The 25,637-nt window shown below is 44.2% G+C and overlaps 1 protein-coding gene across 1 annotated transcript in view; it reads left to right on the forward strand.

Moving 5' to 3' along the window:
• The window catches only part of trpc6b (transient receptor potential cation channel, subfamily C, member 6b), an 81,964-nt gene that overhangs the window by 26,884 nt on the left and 29,443 nt on the right, over nt 1-25,637 (forward strand). Inside the window, exons 2-5 of the mRNA XM_071357946.1 lie at nt 2,870-3,635; nt 10,658-10,843; nt 11,083-11,247; nt 11,798-12,014. Of these exons, the coding sequence (XP_071214047.1) occupies nt 2,870-3,635; nt 10,658-10,843; nt 11,083-11,247; nt 11,798-12,014 (1,334 nt within the window). The remainder of the gene's footprint in view (nt 1-2,869; nt 3,636-10,657; nt 10,844-11,082; nt 11,248-11,797; nt 12,015-25,637) is intronic.

Here is a 25,637-nt window from a genome sequence, read left to right on the forward strand (position 1 = left end):
TGTTAGAAGGCTGCAGTATGAACATACAGTTAGAAGGCTGCAGTATGAACATAGCTACTGTTAGAAGGCTGCAGTATGAACATAGCTACTGTTAGAAGGCTGCATTATGAACATAGTTACTGTTAGAAGGCTGCAGTATGAACATAGTTACTGTTAGAAGGCTGCAGTATGAACATAGTTACTGTTAGAAGGCTGCAGTATGAACATAGTTACTGTTAGAAGGCTGCAGTATGAACATACAGTTAGAAGGCTGCAGTATGAACATAGCTACTGTTAGAAGGCTGCAGTATGAACATAGCTACTGTTAGAAGGCTGCAGTATGAACATAGCTACTGTTAGAAGGCTGCAGTATGAACATACAGTTAGAAGGCTGCAGTATGAACATAGTTACTGTTAGAAGGCTGCAGTATGAACATAGTTACTGTTAGAAGGCTGCAGTATGAACATAGCTACTGTTAGAAGGCTGCAGTATGAACATACAGTTAGAAGGCTGCAGTATGAACATAGCTACTGTTAGAAGGCTGCAGTATGAACATAGCTACTGTTAGAAGGCTGCAGTATGAACATAGTTACTGTTAGAAGGCTGCAGTATGAACATAGTTACTGTTAGAAGGCTGCAGTATGAACATAGTTACTGTTAGAAGGCTGCAGTATGAACATAGTTACTGTTAGAAGGCTGCAGTATGAACATACAGTTAGAAGGCTGCAGTATGAACATAGCTACTGTTAGAAGGCTGCAGTATGAACATAGTTACTGTTAGAAGGCTGCAGTATGAACATAGCTACTGTTAGAAGGCTGCAGTATGAACATACAGTTAGAAGGCTGCAGTATGAACATAGTTACTGTTAGAAGGCTGCAGTATGAACATAGTTACAGTTAGAAGGCTGCAGTATGAACATAGTTACTGTTAGAAGGCTGCAGTATGAACATAGTTACTGTTAGAAGGCTGCAGTATGAACACATAGCTACTGTTAGAAGGCTGCAGTATGAACATAGCTACTGTTAGAAGGCTGCAGTATGAACATAGTTACTGTTAGAAGGCTGCAGTATGAACATAGCTACTGTTAGAAGGCTGCAGTATTAACATAGTTACTGTTAGAAGGCTGCAGTATGAACATAGTTACTGTTAGAAGGCTGCAGTATGAACATAGTTACTGTTAGAAGGCTGCAGTATGAACATACAGTTAGAAGGCTGCAGTATGAACATAGTTACTGTTAGAAGGCTGCAGTATGAACATAGTTACTGTTAGAAGGCTGCAGTATGAACATAGTTACTGTTAGAAGGCTGCAGTATGAACATAGTTACTGTTAGAAGGCTGCAGTATGAACATAGTTACTGTTAGAAGGCTGCAGTATGAACATAGCTACTGTTAGAAGGCTGCAGTATGAACATACAGTTAGAAGGCTGCAGTATGAACATAGCTACTGTTAGAAGGCTGCAGTATGAACATAGCTACTGTTAGAAGGCTGCAGTATGAACATAGTTACTGTTAGAAGGCTGCAGTATGAACATAGTTACTGTTAGAAGGCTGCAGTATGAACATAGTTACTGTTAGAAGGCTGCAGTATGAACATAGCTACTGTTAGAAGGCTGCAGTATGAACATACTGTTAGAAGGCTGCAGTATGAACATAGTTACTGTTAGAAGGCTGCAGTATGAACATAGCTACTGTTAGAAGGCTGCAGTATGAACATAGTTACTGTTAGAAGGCTGCAGTATGAACATAGCTACTGTTAGAAGGCTGCAGTATGAACATACAGTTAGAAGGCTGCAGTATGAACATAGCTACTGTTAGAAGGCTGCAGTATGAACATAGTTACTGTTAGAAGGCTGCAGTATGAACATAGTTACTGTTAGAAGGCTGCAGTATGAACATAGTTACAGTTAGAAGGCTGCAGTATGAACATAGTTACTGTTAGAAGGCTGCAGTATGAACATAGTTACTGTTAGAAGGCTGCAGTATGAACATAGTTACTGTTAGAAGGCTGCAGTATGAACATAGTTACAGTTAGAAGGCTGCAGTATGAACATAGTTACTGTTAGAAGGCTGCAGTATGAACATAGTTACTGTTAGAAGGCTGCAGTATGAACATAGCTACTGTTAGAAGGCTGCAGTATGAACATAGTTACTGTTAGAAGGCTGCAGTATGAACATACAGTTAGAAGGCTGCAGTATGAACATAGTTACAGTTAGAAGGCTGCAGTATGAACATAGCTACTGTTAGAAGGCTGCAGTATGAACATAGTTACTGTTAGAAGGCTGCAGTATGAACATAGTTACTGTTAGAAGGCTGCAGTATGAACATAGTTACTGTTAGAAGGCTGCAGTATGAACATAGCTACTGTTAGAAGGCTGCAGTATGAACATACAGTTAGAAGGCTGCAGTATGAACATAGTTACTGTTAGAAGGCTGCAGTATGAACATAGCTACTGTTAGAAGGCTGCAGTATGAACATAGTTACTGTTAGAAGGCTGCAGTATGAACATAGTTACTGTTAGAAGGCTGCAGTATGAACATAGTTACTGTTAGAAGGCTGCAGTATGAACATAGTTACTGTTAGAAGGCTGCAGTATGAACATAGTTACGGTTAGAAGTAAGCCTCTCAGACTCTCTCTGAACTGAGAGTCCAGGCTACCATAAACCAGCCTCTCTAACCTTCTGACCTGAGAATCCAGGCTACCATTAACCAGCCTCTCTAAAGCTCTCTGACCTGAGAGTCCTGGCTACCATTAACCAGCCTCTCTAAAGCTCTCTGACCTGAGAGTCCAGGCTACCATAAACCAGCCTCTCAAACTCTCTCTGACCTGAGAGTGCAGGCTACCATTAACCAGCCTCTAACTCTCTCTGTATGTTTTGGATGTTCAGATGGATCAATGAGGACCGTCACACCATGCTACGACAGACGCTGGCCAAGACACGGAGGCTGGGCATGCGGGGGCCGGCCTACATGTTCAGCGCCCGCTCAGCCAGCCTATCCCTGACCGAGGAGCGCTTCCTGGACGCGGCGGAGTACGGCAACATCCCCGGGGTCCGCAAGATGCTGGAGGAACTTCCTGAACTCAACGTCAACTGTGTGGACTACATGGGCCAGAATGCATTACAGCTGGCGGTGGCCAATGAGCATCTAGAGGTTACGGAGCTGTTACTGAATAAGGATAATCTGGCCAGGATAGGGGATGCTCTTCTGTTGGCTATCAGTAAAGGATACATTAGAATAGTGGAGGCTATATTGAGTCACAGGTCCTTCGCAGACACACAGAGGCTCGTCAACAGTCCTGGCCAAGCAGAGACACAAGACGACTTCTTCTCCTATGACGAGGATGGTACACGGTTCTCTCATGACATCACCCCCATCATCCTGGCCTCTCACTGCCATGAGTACGAGGTAGTACACATCCTCCTGAGGAAGGACGCCCGTATCGCGCGACCACACGACTACCTCTGTAAGTGTGGCACCTGCAGCTACCACCAGAAGCATGACTCGTTCAGCCACTCTCGGTCCCGTATCAATGCCTATAAAGGCCTGGCCAGCCCGGCCTACATGTCTCTCTCTAGCAAAGACCCTGTGATGGCTGCCCTGGAGCTGAGCAACGAGCTGGCTGTCCTGGCTAACATCGAGAAGGAGTTTAAGGTACTGCAATGGAAGCATGACTCACCCCGTCAAGTAATTGTTATATGTCAAAATTGTGTCCTTGCTAATGAAATTAGAAGTTGTTTTTTATTAAGATCAAAATGACTGCAGAGTCTGGTCATGAGAGGTGGGCAAAAGATATACAGCTGGTTTTCCGGACCCAGGTTAAACCTACTCCTAAAAACGACACTCTATTGGAAGTGTTTTTTAATGTCTAGGACTCCGCAATCTCTGTTGGGAAAACTGGTCCATAAGGTTGTTGTTCTTCTAATATATTTGCTGTGGTGGCATCCCCTTTTAAACCACACCTTTTCCCCTGAGAGAAAGAGAGGAGTGATCATCATGAATCATTTATTTTATTATATTATATTCTGAATCATTTCACAGCTTCATGCAACCGTCTATAGCTTTCCTGTATGTCTAGAGTAATATCTCCATGGAAACAGCTTTCCTGTATGTCTAGAGTAATATCTCCATGGAAACAGCTTTCCTGTATGTCTAGAGTAATATCTCCATGGAAACAGCTTTCCTGTATGTCTAGAGTAATATCTCCATGGGAACAGCTTTCCTGTATGTCTAGAGTAATATCTCCATGGAAACAGCTTTCCTGTATGTCTAGAGTAATATCTCCATGGAAACAGCTTTCCTGTATGTCTAGAGTAATATCTCCATGGAAACAGCTTTCCTGTATGTCTAGAGTAATATCTCCATGGAAACAGCTTTCCTGTATGTCTAGAGTAATATCTCCATGGAAACAGCTTTCCTGTATGTCTAGAGTAATATCTCCATGGGAACAGCTTTCCTGTATGTCTAGAGTAATATCTCCATGGGAACAGCTTTCCTGTATGTCTAGAGTAATATCTCCATGGGAACAGCTTTCCTGTATGTCTAGAGTAATATCTCCATGGAAACAGCTTTCCTGTATGTCTAGAGTAATATCTCCATGGGAACAGCTTTCCTGTATGTCTAGTGTAATATCTCCATGGAAACAGCTTTCCTGTATGTCTAGAGTAATATCTCCATGGGAACAGCTTTCCTGTATGTCTAGAGTAATATCTCCATGGGAACAGCTTTCCTGTATGTCTAGAGTAATATCTCCATGGGAACAGCTTTCCTGTATGTCTAGAGTAATATCTCCATGGAAACAGCTTTCCTGTATGTCTAGAGTAATATCTCCATGGAAACAGCTTTCCTGTATGTCTAGAGTAATATCTCCATGGGAACAGCTTTCCTATATGTCTAGAGTAATACACTACATGACCAAAAGTATATGGACACCTGCCCGTGAACCATCATGGACATTAATATGGAGTTGGTCCCCTCTTTGCTGCTATAACAGCCTCCAGTCTTCTGGAAATGCTTTCCACTAGATGTTGGAACATTGCTGCGGGGACTTGCTTCGATTCAGCCACAAGATCATTAGTGAGCTTGGACACTGATGTTGGGCGATTAGGCCTGGCTGCAGTCGGCGTTCCAATTCATCCCAAGGGTGTTTGATGGGGTTGAGGTCAGGGCTCTGAGCAGGCCAGTCAAGTTCTTCAACACCGATCTCAACCATACATTTCTGTATGGACCTCACTTTGTGCACGATGACATTGTCATGCTGAAACGGGAAAGGGCCTTCCCCAAACTGTTGCCACAAAGTTGGAAGAACAGAATCTTCTAGAATGTCATTGTATGCTCTAGCGTTAAGATTTCCCTTCACTGGAATTAAGGGTCCTAGCCCAATCCATGAAAAACAGCCCCAGACCATTATTCCTCCACCAAACTTTACAGTTGGCAGTATGACTTCAGACAGGTAGCGTTTTCCTGGCTTCCCAGAATTGTCCGTTGAACTGCCAGATGGTGAGTCCAATGGCGGTGAGCTTTACACCACTCCAGCCAATGCTTGGCATTGTGCATGGTGATCTTAGGCTTGTGTGCAGCTGCTCGGCCATGGAAATCCATTTCATGAAGCTCCCGACGAACAGTTATTGTGCTGATGTTGCTTCCAGAGGCAGATTGGAAGTCGGTAGTGAGTTTCAACCGAGGTCCCGTTCTGTGAGCTTGTGTGGTCTACCACTTCGCGGATGAGCCGTTATTGCTCCTAGACGTTTCCACTTCACAATAACAGCATTTACAATTGACCGGGCAGCTCTAGCAGGGCAGACATTTGACAAACTGACTTGTTGGAAAGGTGGCATCCTATGACGGTGCCACGTTAAAAGTCACTGAGCTCTTCAGTAATGCCTTCCTGTACCTGGAGTGCTAACAGTCAGTATCTGGATAATGTGTGAAATGCTTGATAATGTATGTGATATCAACAGAGAAGTATATTTTCTGGGGGATTTAAATATTGACTGACTTTCATCAGGCTTCCCACTCAAGAGAAAGCTTCACACTGTAACTAGTGCCTGCAACCTGGTTCAGGTTATCAGTCAACCTACCAGTGTAGTTACAAACAGCACAGATAAAAATACACCTTATGGAACAGCGGGACTGTGAAGCAACACAAACATAGGTACAGACACATGCATACACACACACACATACACACTATACATACACATGGATTTAGTACTGTAGATATGTGGTAGTGGAGTATGGGCCTGAGGGCACCCACTTAGTGTGTTGTGAAATCTGTTGTGAAATGTGTTGTAATGTTTTTAAAATTGTATAACTGCCTTAATTTTGCTGGTCCCCAGGAAGAGTTGCTGCTGCCTTGGCAGGAACTAACAGGGATCCATAATAAAATCCCAGGAAGAGTAGCTGCTGCCTTGGCAGGAACTAACAGGGATCCATAATAAAATCCCAGGAAGAGTAGCTGCTGCCTTGGCAGGAACTAACAGGGATCCATAATAAAATCCCAGGAAGAGTAGCTGCTGCCTTGGCAGGAACTAATGGGGATCCATAATAAACCCCAGGAAGAGTAGCTGCTGCCTTGGCAGGAACTAACAGGGATCCATAATAAAATCCCAGGAAGAGTAGCTGCTGCCTTGGCAGGAACTAACAGGGATCCATAATAAAATCCCGGGAAGAGTAGCTGGTGCCTTGGCTGGAACTCATGGGGATCCATAATAAACCCCAGGAAGAGTAGCTGCAGCCTTGGCAGGAACTAATGGGGATCCATAATTAACCCCAGGAAGAGTAGCTGCTGCCTTGGCAGGAACTAACAGGGATCCATAATTAACCCCAGGAAGAGTAGCTGCTGCCTTGGCTGGAACTAATGGGGATCCATAATAAACCCCAGGAAGAGTAGCTGCTGCCTTGACAGGAACTAACAGGGATCCATAATAAAATCCCAGGAAGAGTAGCTGCTGCCTTGGCAGGAACTAATGGGGATCCATAATAAACCCCAGGAAGAGTAGCTGCTGCCTTGGCAGGAACTAATGGGGATCCATAATAAACCCCAGGAAGAGTAGCTGCTGCCTTGGCAGGAACTAATGGGGATCCATAATAAACCCCAGGAAGAGTAGCTGCTGCCTTGACAGGAACTAACAGGGATCCATAATAAAATCCCAGGAAGAGTAGCTGCTGCCTTGGCAGGAACTAATGGGGATCCATAATAAACCCCAGGAAGAGTAGCTGCTGCCTTGGCAGGAACTAATGGGGATCCATAATAAACCCCAGGAAGAGTAGCTGCTGCCTTGGCAGGAACTAATGGGGATCCATAATAAACCCCAGGAAGAGTAGCTGCTGCCTTGGCAGGAACTAATGGGGATCCATAATAAACCCCAGGAAGAGTAGCTGCTGCCTTAGCAGGAACTAACAGGGATCCATAATAAACCCCAGGAAGAGTAGCTGCTGCCTTGGCAGGAACTAATGGGGATCCATAATAAACCCCAGGAAGAGTAGCTGCTGCCTTGGCAGGAACTAATGGGGATCCTTAATAAACCCCAGGAAGAGTAGCTGCTGCCTTGGCATGAACTAATGGGGATCCATAATAAATACAAATACATGGAATAGAATGGATAGTGAAATCATTCACCCATTATCATTGATGAACCCTTTACTCAGTGTCTTTGCTGTAAGGTGTTGTTTATTTTGATGAGCATGATAAGGGCAGGTAGGCAGAATAAAGGTGGCCGGATTGTTGAATGTGTCAGAAGTGCGGTCAGGAAAATGTACTGCAATACGTTAAGCTGTTGCTATAGAAACCTGGAGTATATCCCGAATGGCACCCTATTTCCTGTATAGTGCACTACTTTTGACCAGGAAGTAGTGTACTATATAGGGAATAGGGTGTCATTTGGGATACATGCCTGGAGTACTGTATGAATAATATTACTTTTGTCTGAAACGAAGCTGTGTTTGTACATAATGAATATTTGTGAGGATGTGGGTGTACCTGATGTGACCTGTGTTTAGCATGTCTGTGGCCTTTGACTACACGTAGGTGTACAGTGCTTGTTCCAGATACAGTGCATTCGAAAGGTATTCAGACCCCTTGACTTTTTTCCACATTTTGTTACATTACAGCCTTATTCTAAAATTGATTAAATTGTTTTTTTCCCCTCTCATCAATCTACACACAATACCCCATAATGACAAAGCAAAAACCGGTTTTAAGAAATGTTTGCAAATACATAAAAATGAAAATATCACATTAACATAAGTATTCAGACCCAGGACTTTGTTGAAGCACCTTTGGCAGCGATTACAGCCTAGAGTCTTCTTGGGTATGACGCTACAAGCTTGGCACACCTGAATTTGGGGTGTTCCTCACATTCTTCTCTACAGATCCTCTCAAGCTCTGTCAGGTTGGATGGGGAGCGTCACTGCACAGCTATTTTCAGGTCTCTCCTGAAATGTTCAATCGGGTTCAAGTCCGAGCTCTGGCTGGGCCACTCAAGGACATTTAGAGACTTGTCCCGAAGCCACTCCTGCATTGTCTTGGCTGTGTGCTTAGGGTCGTTGTCCTGTTGGAATGTGAACCTTCGCCCCAGTCTGATGTCCTGAGTGCTCTGGAGCAGGTTTTCATCAAGGATCTCTCTGTACTTTGCTCCGTTCATCTTTCCCTCGATCCTGACTAGTCTTCCAGTCCCTGCCGCTGAAAAACATCCCCACAGCATGATGCTGCCACCACCGCGCTTCACCGTAGGTATGGTGCCAGGTTTCATCCAGATGTGACACTTGGCATTCAGGCCAAAGAGTTCAATCTTGGTTTCATCAGACCAGAGAATCTTGTTTCTCATTGTCTGAGTCCTTTAGGTGCCTTTTGACAAACTCCAAGCGGGCTGTCATGTGCCTTTTACAGAGGAGTGGCTTCCGTCTGGCTACTTTACAGCAAAGGCCTGATTTGTGGAGTGCTGCAGGAATGGTTGTCCTTCTGGAAGGTTCTCCCATCTCCACAGAGGAACTCTGGAGCAATGTCAGAGTGACAATCAGGTTCTTGGTCACCTCCTTGACCAATGCCCTTCTCCCCAGATTACTCAGTTTGGTCGGGCGGCCAGCTCTTGGTGGTTCCAAACTTCTTCCATTTAAGAATGGCCACTGTGTTCTTGGGGACCTTCAATGCTGCAGAAATGTTTTGGTACCCTTCCCCAGTTCTGTGCCTCGACACAATCCTGTCTTGGAGCTCTTCTGACAATTCCTTCAACATCATGGCTTTGTTTTTCTCTGACCTGTGCTGTCAACTCTTGGACCTTATATAGACAGGTGTGTGCCTTTCCAAATCATGTCAAATCAATTGAATTTACAGGTGGACTCCAATCAAGTTGTAGAAACATCTCAAGGATGATCAATGGAAACAGGATGATTTGAGCTCAATTTCGAGTCTCATAGCGAAGGGTCTGAATATTTATGTAAATAAGGTATTTCTGTTTTTTTATTTTTTATATATAAATCTGAAACAATTTCTACTAACCTGTTTTCACTTTGTCATTATTGGGTATTGTGTGTAGATTGGTGAGGATTTGTATTTATTTAATCATTTTTAGAATAAGGCTGGACTCCTGAGTGGTGCAGTGGTCTAAGGCACTGCATCTCAGTTCAAGAAGCGTCACTACACTTCCTGGTTCAAATCCAGGCTGTATCACATCCGGCCGTGATTGGTAGCCCCATAGGGTGGTGCACAATTGGCCCGGGTTTGGCCGGGGTAGGCCGTCATTGTAAATAAGAATTTGTTCTTAACTGACTTGCCTAGTTAAATAAAAGTTGGGGGGGGTCAAGGGGTCTGAATATTTTCCGAATGCGCTGTACAGTCATTACGAGCATCAACTAGCTGATTTCTGTCATACTTCAACAGATGGTGGTTGTTTCCAAGGAAACAGTTCTGTTTGTCATGTCACAATGCTTTAAGACAGCATTCTTAACTCATGTCACAATGCTGTAAGACAGCATTTTTAACTCATGTCACAATGCTTTAAGACAGCATTCTTAACTCATGTCACAATGCTTTAAGACAGCATTCTTAACTCATGTCACAATGCTTTAAGACAGCATTCTTAACTCATGTCACAATGCTGTAAGACAGCATTCTTAACTCATGTCACAATGCTTTAAGACAGCATTCTTAACCATCGTGTTAGTTTTAGTTGTTTATGTGGAATTTTCTGCCAATCACTCCTGAAGATGTTTGGATTTTAAGCTTTTCTATTCTCATGTTGTGCTGATGATGATGGTTTTCTGATTGGAAGGGCTATAGCCTATAGGGTGTGACTGGAGGCTAAGTGTGAGGAAGTACATTTCATGCAGGGTCATTGTATTTCCCTCAGACCTTTGAGAACTAACAGTATGGTACAGCCCAATCAAATCAAATCAAATGTATTTATATAGCCCTTCTTACATCAGCTGATGTCTCAAAGTGCTGTACAGAAACCCAGCCTAAAACCCCCAAACAGCAAGCAATGCAGGTGTCGAAGCACAGTGGCTAGGAAAAACTCCCTAGAAAGGCCAGAACCTAGGAAGAAACCTAGAGAGGAACCAGGCCATAAGTTGTGGTGGCACATGGAGCTCGGTACCCTTTTTAAGTAGACGTTTGTTGAAAAGGTTCTCTCCTTTAACCACTTTCTTTCATTAAATGTTTCTTTCTTCCGTTACAGAAAGATTACAAGGAACTGTCCGTGCAATGTGAAGACTTTGTGGTCGGACTGCTGGACCTGTGCCGTAACACGGAGGAGGTGGAGGCCATCTTGAATGGGGACATTGATGCCAGTGAAAACTATGAGCCACATGGAAGACCAAGCTTTATAAGACTAAAGCTCGCAATAAAATATGAACTGAAGAAGGTGAGGAGAATTGTTATCAGCAGACGTACTGTTGATGTTGTTGTGGCTCAACAAATGTCTGGATGAGCAATGATGCTTCTCACTGCCACGATAGGACACAGAACAGCAATGATTGCCAAGTTAAGAGAGGGGGGGGGGGGTCATATGAGGTTTTACTTTTTAATATGTTATTGAGAGACACATAGTTTCATCCCTCCACAATGTCTACTTGTCTTTCTCTTCTCATCCCTTCATCGTAGTTCATAGCCCATCCAAACTGCCAGCAGCAACTCATGTCTATCTGGTACGAGAACCTGTCTGGACTGAGACAGCAGACCAACGTTGTCAAGTTTCTGGTAGTTCTGGGTGTAGCTGTTGGACTGCCTGTCCTGGCTCTGCTCTACTGGGTGGCACCGACTAGCAAGGTCAGCGTACACTGCTTATACCTGTAGTGGAAGTGATTTGGAATCATGCTTTTGTGATGCGCTGAAACCCTAGAGACTTGTTGCCCCTTCGACTTGTTGCCCCTCGACTTGTTGCCCCTCGACTTGTTGCCCCTCGACTTGTTGCCCCTCGAACCCGTAAGGCTGTCCTCCTGGTCTCTGGGGTTCCATAGGGGTACTATTCATCTACCTTAAGGCTGTCCTCCTGGTCTCTGGGGTTCCATAGGGGTACTATTCATCTACCTTATGGCTGTCCTCCTGGTCTCTGGGGTTCCATAGGGGTACTATTCATCTACCTTATGGCTGTCCTCCTGGTCTCTGGGGTTCCATAGGGGTACTATTCATCTACCTTAAGGCTGTCCTCCTGGTCTCTGGGGTTCCATAGGGGTACTATTCATCTACCTTAAGGCTGTCCTCCTGGTCTCTGGGATTCCCAGTGGTTCCATAGGGGTACTATTCATCTACCTTATGGCTGTCCTGCTGGTCTCTGGGGTTCCATAGGGGTACTATTCATCTTCTCTCTTCTTCTCAGCTGGGGAAGATAATCCGTGGTCCCTTCCTGAAGTTCGTGGCCCATGCAGCTTCCTTCACCATCTTCCTGGGCCTGCTGGTGATGAATGCAGCGGATCGCTTCCAGGGTACCAAACTGCTCCCTAACATGACCGTACAGGTCCACCCCTCTCAGCTGTTCAGGATGACGACCACCCCCTTCACCTGGATGGAGATACTCATCATATCCTGGGTCATAGGTCATATACAAACTGTATATACTATGTTAATAATATGTATAATAATAAATATGATTTTGTATTTTCTGTAGTACATACGCATGTGAGCGAGCGCGCACACACACACACACATGGACACACACACGGACACACGTACACACACACACGGACACACACACACGGACACACACACACGGACACACACACACAGACACACACACACACGGACACACACACACACGGACACACACACACACACGGACACACGTACACACACACGGACACACGTACACACACACACACACGTACACACACACACACGTACACACACACGTACACACACACATGGACACACGCACATGGACACACACACGCACACATGGACATACACACGTACACACACACACACACGGACACACGTACACACACACGGACACACGTACACACACACACACACGTACACACACACACATGGACACACACACGTACACACACACACACACACACACATGGACACACGCACATGGACACACACACGCACACATGGACATACACACGTACACACACACACACACACACACACATGGACACACACACACACACACATGGAGACACACACACACACACACACACACATGGACACACACACATGGACACACACACGCACACATGGACACGCACACACACGTACACACACACACACACACACACACATGGACACACACACGTACACACACACGGACACATGGACACACACACACACACATGTACACACACACACACACAGACACACACACACACACACACATGGACACACACAGACGTGTGCTCGCACATACACTGAGTACACAAAACATTAAGAACACCTGCTCTTCCATGACATACACAGACCAGGTGAATCCAGGTGAAAGCTATGATCCCTTATTGATGTCACTTGTTAAATCCACTTCAATCAGTGCAGATGAAGGGGAGGAGACCAGGTTAAAGAAGGATTTTTAAGCCTTGAGACATGGATTGTGTATGTGTTCCATTCAGAGGGTGAATGGGCAAGACAAAATATTTAAGTGCCTTTGAACAGGGTATGGTAGTAGGTGCCAGGCACACCGGTTTGTGTCAAGAACTGCAACGCTGCTGGGTTTTTCACGCTCAACAGTTTCCCGTGTGTATCAAGAATGGTCCACAACCCAAAGGACATCCAACCAGCTTGACACAACTGTGGGAAGCATTGGAGTCAACATGGACCGGCATCCCTGTGGAACGCTTTAAAGACCTTGTAGAGTCTATGACCCGACGAATTGAGGCTGTTCTAAGGGCAAGAATGTAACCAATCAGATTGCGGTGCTAGCACTAACCCTTTAATAACATTGAATTTAACAGGAAGCAAATGGTTCACCTCCATAACAGGAAGCAAATGGTTCACCTCCATAACAGGAAGCAAATGGTTCACCTCCATAACAGGAAGCAAATGGTTCACCTCCATAACAGGAAGCAAATGGTTCACCTCGATAACAATTCCAGTAATCTGCATGTATCAAAGTAGATCAAAGGCACTTTTTAAAGCTTTCCCCAAGCTGCACATCAATTTATAAAAAATCCTAGAGCCATTCTCAGATTTAAGCAATGATGCCTGAGAACCCGAGAATTATTGTGTGACAAATCCCTACAACAGCTGCCCGAGTCAAAGCCAAGGCAAATGTGCATTTTGATCCTTTTTGATTTTGAAATGTGCATGTGATCCTCAGACCCCTTGTGAGACCATATGCTGACACATGCACATTTGTGGCCTGCTGGATGTCATTTTGCAGGGCTCTGGCAGTGCTCCTCCTTGCACAAAGGCGGAGGTAGCGGTCTTGCTGCTGGGTTGCTGCCCTCCTACGGCCTCCTCCACGTCTCCTGATGTACTGGCCTGTCTCCTGGTAGCGCCTCCATGCTCTGGACACTACGCTGACAGACACAGCAAACCTTCTTGCCACAGCTCGCATTGATGTGCCATCCTGGATGAGCTGCACTACCTGAGCCACTTGTGTGGGTTGTAGACTCCGTCTCATGCTACCACTAGAGTGAAAGCACCGCCAGCATTCAAAAGTGACCAAAACATCAGCCAGGAAGCATAGGAACTGAGAAGTGGTCTGTGTTCACCACCTGGAGAACCACTCCTTTATTGGGGGTGTCTTGCTAATTGCCTATAATTTCCACCTTTTGTCTATTCCATTTGCACAACAGCATGTGAAATTTATTGTCAATCAGTGTTGCTTCCTAAGTGGACAGTTTGATTTCACAGAAGTGTGATTGACTTGGAGTTACATTGTGTTGTTTAAGTGTTCCCTTAATTTTTTTGAGCAGTGTACATATGATATGAGTAATGCAAGATATGTAAACATTATTAAAGTGGCATTATATTAAGTGGCATTGTTTAAAGTGACTAGTGATCCATTTATTAAAGTGGCCAGTGATTGGGTCTCCGTGTAGACAGCAGCCTCTCTGAGTTAGTCATTGCTGTTTAGCAGTCTGATGTCCTTGAGATAGAAGCTGTTCTTCAGTCTCTCGGTCCCAGCTTTGATGCACCTGTACTGACCTCGCCTTCCGGATGAAGGCTGTCTGTGTGGGTGGACCATTTCAGTTTGTTGTTGTGTACACCGAGGAATTTAAAACTTTCCACTTTCTCCACTGCTGTCCCTTCGATGTGGATAAGGGGGTGCCCCATCTGCTGTTTCCTGAAGTCCACGATCAACTCCTTTTGTTTTGTTGAGTGAGAGGTTGTTTTCCTGACACCACACTCCGAGTGTCTCGTCGTTGTTGGTAATCAAGTCCGCTACTGTTGTGTTGTCTGCAAACTTGATGATTGAGTTGGAGGCGTGCATGGCCACGCAGTCATGGGTGAACAGGGAGTACAGGAGGGGGCTGAGCACACACCCTTGTGGGGCCCCAGTGTTGAGGGTCAGCGAAGTGGAGATGTTGTTTCCTACCTTCACCACCTGGGGGCGGCCCGTCAGAAAGTCCAGGACCCAATTGCACAGGGCGGGTTTGAGGCCCAGGGCCTCAAGCTTGATGATGAGCATGGAGAGTACTATGGTGTTGAATGTTGAGCTGTAGTCAATGAACAGCATTCTTACATAGGTATTCCTCTTGTCCAGATGGGATAGGGCAGTGTGCAGTGTGATGGTGATTGCATCGTCTGTGGACCTGTTGGGGCGGTATGCAAACTGAAGTGGGTCTAGGGTGGCCCGTAAGGTGGAGGTGATATGATCCTTGACTAGTCTCTCAAAGCACTTCATGATGACAGAAGTGAGTGCTATGGGGCGATTTAGTTCAGTAGCCTTTGCCTTCTTGGGTGCAGGAACAATGGTGGCCATCTTGAAGCATGTGGGGACAGCAGACTGGGATAGGGAGCGATTGAATATGTCCGTAAACACACTAGCCAGCTGGTCTGCACATGCTCTGAGGACGAGGCTAGGGATGCAGTCTGGGCCGTCAGCCTTGTGAGGGTTAACACGTTTAAATGTTTTTCTCACGTCGGCCACGGAGAAGGAGAGGGGGGTGGGCACAGTTCTTGTTAGCGGGCCACGACGGTGGCACTGTATTATCCTCAAAGCAGCAAAGAAGGTGTTTGTTTGGAAGCGTGACGTCGGTGTCCATGATGTGGCTGGTTTTGTTTTTGTAGTCCGTGATTTCCTGTAGACCCTGCCACAGGGTCACATAGGTCTTGTGTCTGAGCCATTGAATTGCGACTCCACTTTGTCCGTGTTCTCTCAACGAGCTTCATGAGGTAGTCACCTGGAATGCATTTCAATTAACAGGTGTGCCTTGTTAAAAGTTAATTTGTGGCATTTCTTTCCTTCTCAATGCGTTTGAGCCAAAGTTGTGGTGTGACATGGTAGGAGTGGTATACAGAAGATAGCCCTATTTGGTAAAAGACCAAGTCCATATTGTGGCAAGAACAGCTCAAATAAACAAAGAGAAAAGGCACTCCATCATTACTCATTAAGGAACATTTCAAGAACTTTGAAAGTTTCTTCAATTGAAGTTGCAAAAACTATCAAGCGCTATGATGAAACTGGCTCTCATGATGACCGCCACAGGAATGGAAGACCCAGAGTTACCGCTACTGCAGAGGATAAGTTCATTAGTGTTACCAGCCTCAGAAATTGCAGCCCAAATAAATGCTTCACAGAGTTCAAGTAACAGACACATCTCAACATCAACTGTTGAGAGGAGACTGTGTGAATCAGGCCTTCATAGTTGAATTGCTGCGAAGAAACTACTACTAAAGGACACCAATAATAAGAAGAGACTTGCTTGGGCCAAGAAACACGAGCAATGGACATTAGACCAGTGGAAATCTGTCCTTTGTTCTGATGAGTCCAAATTTGAGTTTTTTGGTTCCAACCTCTGTCTTTGTGAGACGCAGAGTAGGTGAACAGATGATCTCAGCATGTGCGGTTCCTACCGTGAAGCATGGAGGAGGAGGTGTGATTGTGTGGGGGTGCTTTGCTGGTGACATTGTCAGTGATTTATTTAGAATCCAAGGCACACTTAACCAGCATGGCTCCCACAGCATTCTGCAGTGATACGCCATCACATCTGGTTTGCGCTCAGTGGGACTATATTTGTTTTTCAAGAGGACAATGACCCAACACACCTCCAGGCTGTGTAAGGGCTATTTGACCAAGAAGGAGAGTTATGGAGTGTTGCCAAGAAGGAGAGTGATGGAGTGCTGCATCAGATGACCTGGCCTCCAGGCTGTGTAAGGGCTATTTGACCAAGAAGGAGAGTGATGGAGTGCTGCATCAGATGACCTGGCCTCCAGGCCCGCCTGTTGTGACCCAGTTGTTAATTCTAATCATTCTACTAATTCGACGTTACTATATGCTAAACAAATCATTGGCATGGACCTAGGTCGTAGAGGCCAACAAGTATGTCTGTACAACCCCCAACTGTTGCAAATTAAATTAGTAGCATGGAAAAATAATGTGTATACGCTTTTTATGAATTTCCTGCCTTGGCTGCTGGACAGTGGAATTATGAGACACAACTCCTGCATATTAACCAATCAGCATCCAGGATGCAAACAACCCGTTTAATAAAAATAATTAGGTGGACCATTCTAAAGAACTTGTCTTATTTCCCCCATATAAAAGAAATAACACTATTCCCAATAGCCTTACAGTAGCAGCTAAACTCTTATTACCCTACCAGGTCTCCACTACTGATGGTTTCCTGTTAAACTCTTACCCTACCAGGTCCCCACTACTGATGGTTTCCTGTTAAACTCTTACCCTACCAGGTCCCCACTACTGATGGTTTCCTGTTAAACTCTTACCCTACCAGGTCCCCACTAGTGATGGTTTCCTGTTAAACTCTTACCCTACCAGGTTCAGAGTACTGATGGTTTCCTGTTAAACTCTTACCCTACCAGGTCCCCACTACTGATGGTTTGGTTTCCGTTTAAACTCTTACTGTACTAGGTTCAGAATACTGATGGTTTCCTGTTAAACTCTTACCTTACCAGGTCTGGAGTGCTGATGGTTTCCTGTTAAACTCTTACCCTACCATGTCCGGAGTACTGATGGTTTCCTGTTAAACTCTTACCCTACCAGGTCTGGAGTGCTGATGGTTTCCTTTTAAACTCTTACCCTACCAGGTTCAGAGTACTGATGGTTTCCTGTTAAACTCTTACCCTACCAGGTCCCCACTACTGCTGGTTTCCTGTTAAACTCTTACCCTACCAGGTCCCCACTACTGATGGTTTCCTGTTAAACTCTTACCCTACCAGGTCCGGAGTACTGATGGTTTCCGTTTAAACTCTTACCCTACCAGGTCTGGAGTATTGATGGTTTCCTGTTAAACTCTTACCCTACCAGGTCTGGAGTATTGATGGTTTCCTGTTAAACTCTTACCCTACCAGGTCCGGAGTACTGATGGTTTCCATTTAAACTCTTACCCTACCAGGTCCGGAGTACTGATGGTTTCCTGTTAAACTCTTACCTTACCAGGTCTGGAGTGCTGATGGTTTCCTGTTAAACTTTTACCCTACCAGGTCCGGAGTACTGATGGTTTCCATTTAAACTCTTACCCTACCAGGTCCGGAGTACTGATGGTTTCCTGTTAAACTCTTACTGTACTAGGTTCAGAGTACTGATGGTTTCCTGTTAAACTCTTACTGTACTAGGTTCAGAGTACTGATAGTTTCCTGTTAAACTCTTACCCTACCAGGTCCCCACTACTGCTGGTTTTCTCTTTTACCTGATCATTAATTGCACTCACCTTTTGTCCCAGGTCTAAATCAGTCCATGATTAGAGGGGAATAATAAAAAAGAAACCAGGGACTCTATAGAATTTCAGGGCTCTATATTGTCATCAGTCTATACTAACCTGCCTGTAGCCTGTCATCAGTCTATACTAACCTGCCTGTAGCCTGTCATCAGTCTATACTAACCTGCCTGTAGCCTGTCATCAGTCTATACTAACCTGCCTGTAGCCTGTCATCAGTCTATACTAACCTGCCTGTTCTCAGTCATCAGTCTATACTAACCTGCCTGTAGCCTGTCATCAGTCTATACTAACCGGCCTGTAGCCTGTCGTCAGTCTATACTAACCTGCCTGTAGCCTGTCATCAGTCTATACTAACCAGCCTGTAGCCTGTCATCAGTCTATACTAACCTGCCTGTTCTCAGTCATCAGTCTATACTAACCTGCCTGTTCTCAGTCATCAGTCTATACTAACCTGCCTGTAGCCTGTCATCAGTCTATACTAACCGGCCTGTAGCCTGTCGTCAGTCTATACTAACCTGCCTGTAGCCTGTCATCAGTCTATACTAACCAGCCTGTAGCCTGTCATCAGTCTATACTAACCTGCCTGTTCTCAGTCATCAGTCTATACTAACCAGCCTGTAGCCTGTCATCAGTCTATACTAACCAGCCTGTAGCCTGTCATCAGTCTATACTAACCTGCCTGTTCTCAGTCATCAGTCTATACTAACCTGCCTGTAGCCTGTCATCAGTCTATACTAACCTGCCTGTAGCCTGTCATCAGTCTATACTAACCTGCCTGTAGCCTGTCATCAGTCTATACTAACCTGCCTGTAGCCTGTCATCAGTCTATACTAACCTGCCTGTTCTCAGTCATCAGTCTATACTAACCTGCCTGTAGCCTGTCATCAGTCTATACTAACCGGCCTGTAGCCTGTCGTCAGTCTATACTAACCTGCCTGTAGCCTGTCATCAGTCTATACTAACCAGCCTGTAGCCTGTCATCAGTCTATACTAACCTGCCTGTTCTCAGTCATCAGTCTATACTAACCTGCCTGTTCTCAGTCATCAGTCTATACTAACCTGCCTGTAGCCTGTCATCAGTCTATACTAACCGGCCTGTAGCCTGTCGTCAGTCTATACTAACCTGCCTGTAGCCTGTCATCAGTCTATACTAACCAGCCTGTAGCCTGTCATCAGTCTATACTAACCTGCCTGTTCTCAGTCATCAGTCTATACTAACCAGCCTGTAGCCTGTCATCAGTCTATACTAACCAGCCTGTAGCCTGTCATCAGTCTATACTAACCTGCCTGTTCTCAGTCATCAGTCTATACTAACCTGCCTGTAGCCTGTCATCAGTCTATACTAACCGGCCTGTAGCCTGTCATCAGTCTATACTAACCAGCCTGTAGCCTGTCATCAGTCTATACTAACCTGCCTGTAGCCTGTCGTCAGTCTATACTAACCTGCCTGTTCTCTGTCATCAGTCTATACTAACCTGCCTGTTTCCTGTCATCAGTTTGATGTGTCATCCTGTCAGTTTGATGTGTCTTGTCTACATCCCATTATGTGAAGGGATGGAGGTTCCCACACTGTTGTACTGAAATAGCAGAGGAGGATCACAGAGGTCAAAGACAGAACACTGACAATCACAGAGGGGCCAAAATACTGTAATCACTCTAACATATGTGACACCAGGAAATAGTTATTTAACATATACACTATGTCTACTTGGATGGGTTCTTGGCAAAGACTTAACTTTAAATGTAACTTAAAGCCATGTCTCTGTTACATTATATGGCAGACAAGCAATGACATTACATTTGATGTGGGGTTAGAATAGAATGTGGATTGATACCAAATGTATGCTACACATCCTGGAAGAAATCAACTATGTCTGTGTCGATGGGATCTGGGAAAGGGGACACGTTTAATTGAATGTAAAGCATTGCTTTGATAGTCAAGTCTCTCTAATATATGATTGCTTAGTTACGCCCACCACACCTCAGGTAGCTGTACTGTAGGCCAGTACTTCTGTTCTCTCTTTTTCTCTCCAGCTCATTCCAACCCATGCTGCTGTCTTCTCTTCTTCTCTCCAGCTCATTCCAATCCATGCTGCTGTTCTCTCTTCTTCTCTCCAGCTCATTCCAACCCATGCTGCTGTTCTCTCTTCTTCTCTCCAGCTCATTCCAACCCATGCTGCTGTCTTCTCTTCTTCTCTCCAGCTCATTCCAACCCATGCTGCTGTTCTCTCTTCTTCTCTCCAGCTCATTCCAACCCATGCTGCTGTCATCTCTTCTTCTCTCCAGCTCATTCCAACCCATGCTGCTGTCTTCTCTTCTTCTCTCCAGCTCATTCCAACCCATGCTGCTGTTCTCTCTTCTTCTCTCCAGCTCATTCCAACCCATGCTGCTGTTCTCTCTTCTTCTCTCCAGCTCATTCCAACCCATGCTGCTAATCTTGAGTGTCTTACGTTTTATGATGGCAATAGCAGAGTGAATATAATATGCCAAATGTGGGATACACATACTGGCACCACATTAGTCTGTTCGTATATACTGGCACCACATTAATCTGTTCTTATATACTGGCACCACATTAATCTGTTCTTATATACTGGCACCACATGAGTCTGTTCTTATATACTGGCACCAAATGAGTCTGTTCTTATATACTGGCACCACATGAGTCTGTTCGTATATACTGGCACCACATGAGTCTGTTCTTATATACTGGCATCACATGAGTCTGTTTGTATATACTGGCACCACATTAATCTGATCTTATATACTGGCACCACAAGAGTCTGTTTGTATATACTGAAACCACATGAGTCTGTTCTTATATACTGGCACCACATTAGTCTGTTCTTATATACTGGCACCACATTAATCTGTTCTTATATACTGGCACCACATGAGTCTGTTCTTATATACTGGCACCACATGAGTCTGTTCTTATATACTGGCACCACATGAGTCTGTTCGTATATACTGGCACCACATGAGTCTGTTCTTATATACTGGCATCACATGAGTCTGTTTGTATATACTGGCACCACATTAATCTGATCTTATATACTGGCACCACAAGAGTCTGTTTGTATATACTGAAACCACATGAGTCTGTTCGTAAATACTGGCACCACATGAGTCTGTTCGTATATACTGGCACCACATTAATCGGTTCTTATATACTGGCACCACATGAGTCTGTTCGTAAATACTGGCACCACATTAGTCTGTTCTTATATACTGGCACCACATTAGTCTGATCTTATATACTGGCACCACATGAGTCTGTTCATATATACTGGCACCACATTAATCGGTTCTTATATACTGGCACCACATGAGTCTGTTCGTAAATACTGGCAACACATGAGTCTGTTCGTAAATACTGGCACCACATTAGTCTGATCTTATATACTGGCACCACATTAATCTGTTCTTATATACTGGCACCACATGAGTCTGTTCGTAAATACTGGCACCACATGAGTCTGTTCTTATATACTGGCACCACATGAGTCTGTTCGTAAATACTGGCACAACATTAGTCTGTTCTTATATACTGGCACCACAGTCTGATCTTATATACTGGCACCACATGAGTCTGTTCTTATATACTGGCACCACATGAGTCTGTTCTTATATACTGGCACCACATGAGTCTGTTCGTAAATACTGGCACCACATTAGTCTGATCTTATATACTGGCACCACATGAGTCTGTTCTTATATACTGGCACCACATGAGTCTGTTCGTAAATACTGGCACCACATTAGTCTGATCTTATATACTGGCACCACATGAGTCTGTTCTTATATACTGGCACCACATTAATCGGTTCTTATATACTGGCACCACATGAGTCTGTTCGTAAATACTGGCACCACATGAGTCTGTTCTTATATACTGGCACCACATGAGTCTGTTCGTAAATACTGGCACCACATTAGTCTGTTCTTATATACTGGCACCGCATGAGTCTGTTCGTAAATACTGGCACCACATTAGTCTGATCTTATATACTGGCACCACATGAGTCTGTTCTTATTTACTGGCACCAAATGAGTCTGTTCGTAAATACTGGCACCACATGAGTCTGTTCTTATATACTGGCACCACATGAGTCTGTTCGTAAATACTGGCACCACATGAGTCTGATCTTATATACTGGCACCACATGAGTCTGTTCGTAAATACTGGCACCACATTTGTCTGTTCTTATATACTGGCACCACATGAGTCTGTTCGTAAATACTGGCACCACATGAGTCTGTTCTTATATACTGGCACCACATGAGTCTGTTCGTAAAACTGGCACCACATGAGTCTGATCTTATATACTGGCACCACATGAGTCTGTTCTTATATACTGGCACCACATGAGTTTGTTCTTATATACTGGCACCACATGAGTCTGTTCGTAAATACTGGCACCACATTAGTCTGATCTTATATACTGGCACCACATGAGTCTGTTCTTATATACTGGCACCACATGAGTCTGTTCGTAAATACTGGCACCACATGAGTCTGTTCTTATATACTGGCACCACATGAGTCTGATCTTATATACTGGCACCACATTAATCTGTTCGTATATACTGGCACCACATTAGTCTCATCTTATATACTGGCACCACATTAATCTGTTCTTATATACTGGCACCACATTAGTATTTTCTTATATACTGGCACCACATTAATCTGTTCTTATATACTGGCACCACATTAGTCTGATCTTATATACTGGCACCACATGAGTCTGTTCTTATATACTGGCACCACATGAGTCTGTTCGTATATACTGGCACCACATGAGTCTGTTCTTATATACTGGCACCACATGAGTCTGTTCTTACATACTGGCACCACATGAGTCTGTTCTTACATATTGGCACCACATGAGTCTGACCTTATATACTGGCACCACATTAATCTGTCCTTATACACTGGCACCACATGAGTCTGTTCGTATAAACTGGCACCACATGAGTCTGTTCATATATACTGGCACCACATGGGTCTGTTCGTATATACTGGCACCACATTAGTCTGTTCTTACATACTGGCACCACATTAGTCTGTTCGTATATACTGGCACCACATGAGTCTGTTCGTATATACTGGCACCACATGAGTCTGTTCGTATATACTGGCACCACATTAGTCTGTTCTTTTATACTAGCACCACATTAGTCTGTTCTTATATACTGGCACCACATGAGTCTGTTCGTATATACTGGCACCACATGAGTCTGTTCATATATACTGGCACCACATTAATCTGTTCTTATATACTGGCACCACATTAATCTGTTCTTATATACTGGCACCACATTAATCTGTTCTTATATACTGGCACCGCATTAGTCTGATCTTATATACTGGCACCGCATGAGTCTGTTCTTATATACTGGCACCGCATGAGTCTGTTCGTATATACTGGCACCGCATGAGTCTGTTCTTACATACTGGCACCACATGAGTCTGTTCTTACATACTGGCACCACATGAGTCTGTTCTTACATACTGGCACCACATTAGTCTGACCTTATATACTGCCACCACATTAGTCTGTTCGTATATACTGGCACCACATGAGTCTGTTCTTATATACTGGCACCACATTAATCTGTTCTTATATACTGGCACCACATTAATCTGTTCTTATACACTGGCACCACATGAGTCTGTTCGTAAATACTGGCACCACATGAGTCTGTTCTTACATACTGGCACCACATGAGTCTGTTCTTACATACTGGCACCACATGAGTCTGTTCTTACATACTGGCACCACATTAGTCTGACCTTATATACTGGCACCACATGGGTCTGTTCGTATATACTGGCACCACATTGGTCTGTTCTTACATACTGGCACCACATTAGTCTGTTCTTATATACTGGCACCACATTAGTCTGTTCTTATATACTGGCACCACATTAGTCTGTTCTTATATACTGGCACCACATTAGTCTGTTAGTATATACTGGCACCACATAAGTCTGTTCGTAAATACTGGCACCACATGAGTCTGTTCTTATATACTGGCACCACATTAATCTGTTCTTATATACTGGCACCACATTAATCTGTTCTTATACACTGGCACCACATGAGTCTGTTCTTATATACTGGCACCACATTAGTCTGTTCTTATATACTGGCACCACATTAGTCTGTTCTTATATACTGGCACCACATGAGTCTGTTAGTATATACTGGCACCACATGAGTCTGTTCGTAAATACTGGCACCACATTAGTCTGATCTTATATACTGGCACCACATGAATTTGTTCGTAAATACTGGCACCACATTAGTCTGATCTTATATACTGGCACCACATGAGTCTGTTCTTATATACTGGCACCACATTAATCGGTTCTTATATACTGGCACCACATGAGTCTGTTCGTAAATACTGGCACCACATGAATCTGTTCTTATATACTGGCACCACATGAGTCTGTTCGTAAAACCTGGCACCACATTAATCTGTTCTTATATACTGGCACCACATGAGTCTGTTCTTATATACTGGCACCACATGAGTCTGTTCTTATATACTGGCACCACATGAGTCTGTTCTTATATACTGGCACCACATGAGTCTGTTCGTATATACTGGCACCACATTAATCTGATCTTATATACTGGCACCACATTAATCTGATCTTATATACTGGCACCACATTAATCTGATCTTATATACTGGCACCACATTAATCTGATTTTATATACTGGCACCACATTAATCTGATTTTATATACTGGCACCACATTAATCTGTTCTTACATACTGGCACCACATGAGTCTGTTCTTACATACTGGCACCACATGAGTCTGTTCGTATATACTGGCACCACATTAGTCTGACCTTATATACTGGCACCACATGGGTCTGTTCGTATATACTGGCACCACATTGGTCTGTTCTTACATACTGGCACCACATTAGTCTGTTCGTATATACTGGCACCACATGAGTCTGTTCTTATATACTGGCACCACATTAATCTGTTCTTATATACTGGCACCACATTAATCTGTTCTTATACACTGGCACCACATGAGTCTGTTCTTATATACTGGCACCACATTAGTCTGTTCTTATATAGTGGCACCACATTAGTCTGTTCTTATATACTGGCACCACATTAGTCTGTTAGTATATACTGGCACCACATGAGTCTGTTCGTAAATACTGGCACCACATTAGTCTGATCTTATATACTGGCACCACATGAGTCTGTTCTTATATACTGGCACCACATGAGTCTGTTTGTAAATACTGGCACCACATTAGTCTGATCTTATATACTGGCACCACATGAGTCTGTTCTTATATACTGGCACCACATTAATCGGTTCTTAT

The sequence above is a fragment of the Salvelinus alpinus genome, chromosome 21 (genome assembly GCF_045679555.1).
Source record: "Salvelinus alpinus chromosome 21, SLU_Salpinus.1, whole genome shotgun sequence".
Lineage (NCBI taxonomy): Eukaryota > Metazoa > Chordata > Actinopteri > Salmoniformes > Salmonidae > Salvelinus > Salvelinus alpinus.